Source organism: Trypanosoma theileri (genome assembly GCF_002087225.1).
Source record: "Trypanosoma theileri isolate Edinburgh chromosome Unknown TM35_Tth_22_V1, whole genome shotgun sequence".
Lineage (NCBI taxonomy): Eukaryota > Euglenozoa > Kinetoplastea > Trypanosomatida > Trypanosomatidae > Trypanosoma > Trypanosoma theileri.
This window is the reverse complement of record NW_021639864.1, coordinates 388,288-394,628: the sequence shown is the minus strand read 5'-3', so window position 1 is coordinate 394,628 and position 6,341 is coordinate 388,288. Positions and strand designations below refer to the sequence as shown.

The window sequence follows — 6,341 nt, the reverse complement described above, 5'->3', positions numbered from 1 at the left end:
TATATATATATATATATATATATATATATATATATATATGCATGCCATTTTCCCCATGATTTAAACAAATTCCTTTAAATTATCTCATTTTGCGAGAGGCAATAATAGTATTGCCTTTTTCTTTTTTTGTTTGTTAATATCCTCCGTCCGTGCATGGAGACTTACTGCAGAAAGGAAAAAGAAAACAATTAAAAATTCTTGTTTTTTTTTTTCTTTCTTGCAATCTCCATGAAAGAAAAAAACAAAAGTAAAATATCCAAAAAAAATGAAAAGAAAAATAAAAACCGATCCTGAGGTCGCATCAGGAGAAATATGCTTTACGCAAATTTACCCTTTTTTTTTGTATTTGCCCCTTCATTCATATGTAAGATTATATATATATATATATATATATCCTTTCCATATACCATGAATCTAAATTAATCTAAATTTATCTTCAGGCGAGAACCTTGCGCTGAGACTTCTTTGATTTCTTCAGCTTTGGTGCCAACTTAAACTTTGGTGTAGATGCCCTGAACTTTAGGCTTGCCACCTTCATCTTTCTTGCTGCTGGTCCCTTCACCTTCGCTTTCAGCTTTCGCTTTGCTGCCGTCTTCTTAGCTGCCTTTGCGGAGCTCTTCTTCACCTTCTTTGGTTTCACTGTTTTTCGTCCTTTTCCCTTTGATGGCTTTCCCTGCTTCGCTCTCAGTTCCCGCCACATCTTTCCAATAACGCGTTGGCGCTGCAAGTTGCTGAGATGTGTAAAGCGGTATGCGTGCTGCCGCTGAAAGCGATTGAACGCATCAAGTGCGGGATACCTGATTTTAGCCGCACGCGCCTTGAGTGCTTTCATTTGCACCGGTGTGAGGGATTTATACATGCGGGAGGCGACCTTAATGCCATCCTTTGCATGCAGACCAGCCAGATGATTCTTCTTTCCCAAATCCTTTAAGAAGACGGAGAAGGGACTCACCCGCAATACTGCCAATGTGCGTTGAAACATTTTATATGAGTTAAACTGTTTCTCTTTTCTTTTTTCCTTTTCTTTTTTTTTCTTTTCCCCCTAATCACTTATCGGAGCTTTTGCTAACGGCAAGGGGTTAACACACCCAGATATCACAAGTAAAATAAAAAGAAAGAGAGTCATTCCAGACAAACCCCACACACAAGCAAACAGACAAAAGAGGAAAGGAAAAAAAAAAAAAAATAGGTGGGGAAGTACAATAATAGAAAAAAGTTGCTCACCCCATCACAGGTTTCCATAATATACTTTATTTTTTTTTTTCTTCTATTTACATCCCTTGTACTCTCTCCCATCATAGCAGTAAAACCACAAAGAAAAAAAAAAGGGGAATAGGGGGGGTAGTTGATTGGTGTGTATTTATTTTCTTCGCTTCTTCTTCTCCATTCGCCGTTTAATCTCCGGCACCGGGTCTGTTGGAACCTCTGGGAGCTCCATACTAGAAAGCTTCGGTGCCTCTAGTCGTAATGTCTTGGAGTGCAATAACTCATCTTGAATGTTCATCACATGCGAGAGTACTTCACACTGTGAGAAACTCAGCAATCCACCCATAATAATAAACCTCGCCCCCAAACCAATGGAGAGATGTCCAAGCAATGCCGCATTCCCAACTAAATCTTGGGTTGCAAAACTTATACCACGTCCCTCAAAGTTCCTTACCGTGCGTACAATATCATATAACTCCGATAAGGTACCCACATCACTAGGACTTAAAACTATATTTGATGTCCACAATTCACGAAGTCCTTGATCTATTTTTTGATATTGACTTTGGGCAAACAGATCTCTACCAGAGACCGTAAGTGATCCACCAAGGATTGCTTGTAAACGACGAAGTCCCGCACTATCTTTATCACAATGTGTGTCTTCTACATATACTACAAAATCTGTGCGTTGTTGTAATTGTTCTCGCACATATTCTGAAAGTTGAGTTCCCGTCACATCCACATCACCTGGGAAGAGCGCGTACATTACATCTGTTGTTTCTTTGTTTTCTTTTCCTGCTGCCGCTGCCGCTGCTGCTGCTGCTGCCGCTGCCTCTTTACTTTCCTTTCCACCAGTTGTTGTTGTTGTTGTTGTTGGTAGTGGTGGTGGTGGTACTACTGCTGCTCCCATACGCAGACCGACGCAGATATCTTTAACAGGTGTCAGTCCCACCGCACGTACGGCCTCTTCCGCCAAATTCACAGCGTCTATCAAACTTTCAAAACCATCAAACGCAATAGAGCCATCATAACGCCTTGTAGGAGTATTATGGGCTTTACTAAAGTGACGAAAAGCGGCAAATATTTTTTGAATGATATCTCGTCTAATAGAACCTTCAGGCATTACTGGGATGAGAAGGACATCTTTCACCGCCACACGAGCCGTTGAAGGATTTTCAGGACCAAAGAAACTAATACACAGTTGCGGCATCGCAAATATCTCTACTTCACTATCTGGATCCATTGACTTTTCCAGATACTGATAAAGTGGACGTGACAAACAACGTGCAGCTGCAGATGCGGCTGCCATACTTAACGCATATACAACACTTTTCCCTATATATATAGCTCCTGCAGCCGTGCTATTTTCACGTAATATTTGATCATACTTTGTTTGCTCACATGCCCCGCATTGAATCAAGAGTGGAATATAATTTTGATTTAATGCATTTATTGTATCTGAAGTAAAGTTAGCGACATCACCTACAGCCTCTGTATTCGCCCCTGCACTGCCCTCACCCGCTTTAGAGGATGAAAACACCAAAGATGCAGTGGATTGTGATTCCATTCCATTTAATAAATGTAATGTGATCTGCAGTCCCTCAGACCCATTTGGGAGATACAGTGCATGCACGTGAATACTGCGTATCTCATCTCCTGTGCATTTCTTTGTGAAGTACGCCGCGAGGAACTCCGCCGGCCGCAATGCCCGCACCTCAACGCAAGACCGTGCCGCCGCTGTGAGGATTGCGGAGAGATTGTGTTTGGCGTCGTACTGCTTCCAAGAGAGTGTCTCCATCGCCGAGTAGAAGGAGACAGAAACTAAATAAGGTAAAAACAAAAGAAGAGAATAATAATAATAATAAAAAAAGAAAAAATAAAGGAGAAATCAAGACAAATAGGAAACACATAATAAGAAAATCTGAATCATCTCTCAGTATATATATATATATATATATATATATATATACTTCTTTTCCTTCGTTCTTTCTTTCTTCCTTATACACAGAAAGAGAGAGAGAGAGAGAGCTTAAGAGATGGATCAACCCATGTGTGACAAGTCAATCATTCCTTCTGTGGTCTATTTCTTTCTTTCTTTCTCTCTTTTTTTTTCTTAACCCAGCAATCGAGTCTTCAACTCGGAGGTAAAACGAGAACGTCGCTCCTCATTCTCATCAAACAACATATTCATATGTCTCACGCTGTTCATTAATAACGCCCTCCACTCCGGGCTGTTAAAGTTTGCGTGTCCCAACAGCCATTGACCCTCCGCGAATAACGGGATATCTAAACGTAATGATGATGTGATACAACACGTTATCTTTCGCTGCTCATTAGTCCATCGCGAGAAGGACAACACACCGCTCTCCATCTGTCCACTCTCCGTCGCACACTGCAGTAACTTGGATGCATCCTCCATCGTTTCACATAGAATGTGAATAATCATCGGCTCAAACTTAAGTTGTAGTAATTCCGTCTTGTAAACAACAGGATCGTTATTCTTATATTCTTCTTGTTGTTTTCGCCACGCTGCAAAATTCTCTAGTGTAGGTGTTAAATGCTCCACTACAACACTCTCCATATCATGAAATCGATCATGCGATTGAAATAACGTACCTTGACCAAATGAACCCCGTTTCCGTTCTACCCGTTCTGTTGGGAGAGGATCAGATGTAAGGCCCTTGTGGAACAATGAAGCCCGCCCAGAACAGGAACTGGATGTCACGTAAGAAGTGAAGTTTTCGTTAATAAACATCACAAGTGGTGCTATTTGTGGATCCACACGACCCGCAAGACTTTTGTCATTTTTATTCTCTCGAAGATCGGAGAGAATTTTTTCACGACGCTCCAAAAACAGTGTACTCGGTACATGCTGTGGAGTAACATGATTCTTACTGTTAACACCAGTACGTACTGTATTTGTATTGCCACTACTATTAGTATTACTGTTAGTAGTAGTGGGGATAACAACAGTGGAAGCAGCAGCCGCAGTATTACAGCGGAAAGCGCACCGTCGTAACATTTTTTTTTTTTTACGGGCACTAGATACACTAAGCCCTACAAGGGTGTCTCAACCCCATACTCCACCAAAGATGAGACGAAGAGGAGAAAAAGAATATATATATATACATATATATACACATAGTAACCTCAGGAAGGAATAACAAGAAAGATTATTTTCTTTTGAGAGTTCGTATAAAAACCACTATATAAAAATACCACACACACCTTCTTCACTTTCATCCTTCAGAAATATCGTTAATGTCACACTTTCCCTCTTTGCTTTTATGGGACTCCCCCCACTGTGATAATGGTGGTGTGATCCTCTTCTCCCCCACTTAAAGAAGTTTCTTCACATCTTCCTCTTGTTCTTGACGCTCCTTCTGTTGCTGTTGAACCTCCTCAAGAGGAATCGCCAGACGGGCTCCACACGTCTCACGCTCTACAAATCTTCCACTAATGAGTTGCAGCCAGTTTGGTTCCGTCAAGACTTTACGCGCTAACACAACATCCCCATTCTTTGGTGTCCATGGACTGTAGTTTGGATAGTGATTGTTTGGTAGTATATACATTTGACAGCGTGGGCGTCCAATGGGACTCCAGTCAATCACATACAAAGACCCCTCACTGGGATCGAAAGCGTGATAATAGTGAGTCAAGTAATAGTCACTCCCCACACCATAAGCACAGGTAAGAAAGAGACCACGTCTAATGTAAGAGGCAGTTTTACCTCGTAGGAATGTCTCTAATGAAAGCCAGGAGCTCATGCCATTCAGTTATGGCTGTCTTTTTCCTTTACCCGTTTTATTGTATGGAAAAACAAGGAAACAAAAAAAAAATAATAATAAAATAAATAATAAATAAAAAAGGGCCTTGTTTTTTTTTTTTGTTGTTGTTGCGTGTGTGTATACGGTTTCTTTCATCAGATGGGTTAAAAAAAAAAAAAAAAAAAAAAAAAACCATATCTATCCATATAGACGTAGACTAGTGAAATGTAAAGAATGATTTAAATAGTGATGACTCATCTGTGTACGCACATCTACAATACAAGAAAAGAATCACTCACTCACCCATTTCTTCATTTTTTCCTTTTTTGTTCTTCTGGGTTTTTTTTTTTTTTTTTTCCTTCTTTTGCGTTGTTTCCGTTTGTTTTCTCTTCCCTCTTTTTCTTCATTTTTTTTTTTTGTTTTTGTTTTCACTCAATTCTCACACATTTTTGTGAATGAACATTAATTCTTCTTTTTTTCTTCCTTTCCTGTGGCCGCTGACGCTCTCTCTCTCATCTCCTTCTGCAACTGTCGACGTTTTGTTTTTACCATCAACTGCAATAAGCGGAGAAAAATGCGTCCCTGCAGGGCAAGAGCCAGGAGAAAAAGTGGAATCCAATAAACAACAGAGATAAATAGACCATCCGGGTCAAAGTAATTAACACCCTTTTCTATAAAGATCTCCGCAGCGTGGGAACTACCATAATCATTTAGATAAGATGAACACCAACCTAAAAGAAGCACCAGTACATCTATGGCAAATATGCGCTCTGTAGATGCACGCCACGTTAATGCAATCACAAGAATAATAACAACAATGTGAAATACAGCCAGGTATGTAAAGAATGGTTCAGACCAGTTTACCGCATCCACAAAAGCGCGAACATTTTGATATAAAGATCCCACTAAAGAACTATTCCCATCACCCTTCCATGATGCTCCCAAACCCTCAAGCAAAGATCCCCATCCTGTGGCATTCATCACCTCCATGTGGGCATCCACTAATGTCTTCCATAGTTCCTCCATCGTCGTTAAATGCGGTCAACGGCAATATTAACACCCTCTTCTTCAAAGGAACAAAAAGAAAAAAAAAATTATATTAAGAATGCCTGGTCCTTATGAAAAAAAAGAGAAAAGGAAAAGAGAGAAAAGAAAAAAAAACAATAATATATTTTTTTTATTTTCGATTTTCTTTCCCTGGAGTGAATATCAAACATAACACACCAAATGAAATCATTAAGGAGTGAAATAGAGAGAGGGAGGAAAAAAGATAAAGATAAGTTAAGAGTAAAAGGAATGAAACTCTCGTTAATCGATGCATCCACACATTAGTAAATACACAAGATGCATAAAAAAAAAAAAAAAAAA

General features: G+C 39.8%; 5 protein-coding genes across 5 annotated transcripts; all 5 read right to left on the bottom strand.

Annotated features, from left to right (window-relative positions):
• Positions 1-436: 436 nt before the first annotated feature.
• On the bottom strand, positions 437-982 carry TM35_000222670 (putative kinetoplast DNA-associated protein; the record flags this gene model as incomplete). The annotated part of the gene is made up of 1 exon (XM_029027314.1): positions 437-982. The coding sequence occupies one exon, from the start codon at positions 980-982 to the stop codon at positions 437-439; it is 546 nt and encodes a 181-aa protein (XP_028881534.1).
• A 378-nt stretch (positions 983-1,360) lies between these two features.
• TM35_000222660 (enolase) lies at positions 1,361-3,004 on the bottom strand (the record flags this gene model as incomplete). The annotated part of the gene is made up of 1 exon (XM_029027313.1): positions 1,361-3,004. One exon carries the CDS (start codon positions 3,002-3,004, stop codon positions 1,361-1,363), a length of 1,644 nt encoding a protein of 547 aa, XP_028881533.1.
• Positions 3,005-3,319: 315 nt separating this feature from the next.
• Positions 3,320-4,228, bottom strand: TM35_000222650 (uncharacterized protein; the record flags this gene model as incomplete). The annotated part of the gene is made up of 1 exon (XM_029027312.1): positions 3,320-4,228. One exon carries the CDS (start codon positions 4,226-4,228, stop codon positions 3,320-3,322), a length of 909 nt encoding a protein of 302 aa, XP_028881532.1.
• Positions 4,229-4,544: 316 nt separating this feature from the next.
• Positions 4,545-4,973, bottom strand: TM35_000222640 (uncharacterized protein; the record flags this gene model as incomplete). Its single annotated transcript, XM_029027311.1, has 1 exon — positions 4,545-4,973. One exon carries the CDS (start codon positions 4,971-4,973, stop codon positions 4,545-4,547), a length of 429 nt encoding a protein of 142 aa, XP_028881531.1.
• Positions 4,974-5,435: 462 nt separating this feature from the next.
• On the bottom strand, positions 5,436-5,999 carry TM35_000222630 (uncharacterized protein; the record flags this gene model as incomplete). The annotated part of the gene is made up of 1 exon (XM_029027310.1): positions 5,436-5,999. One exon carries the CDS (start codon positions 5,997-5,999, stop codon positions 5,436-5,438), a length of 564 nt encoding a protein of 187 aa, XP_028881530.1.
• Between the last annotated feature and the right edge of the window lie 342 nt (positions 6,000-6,341).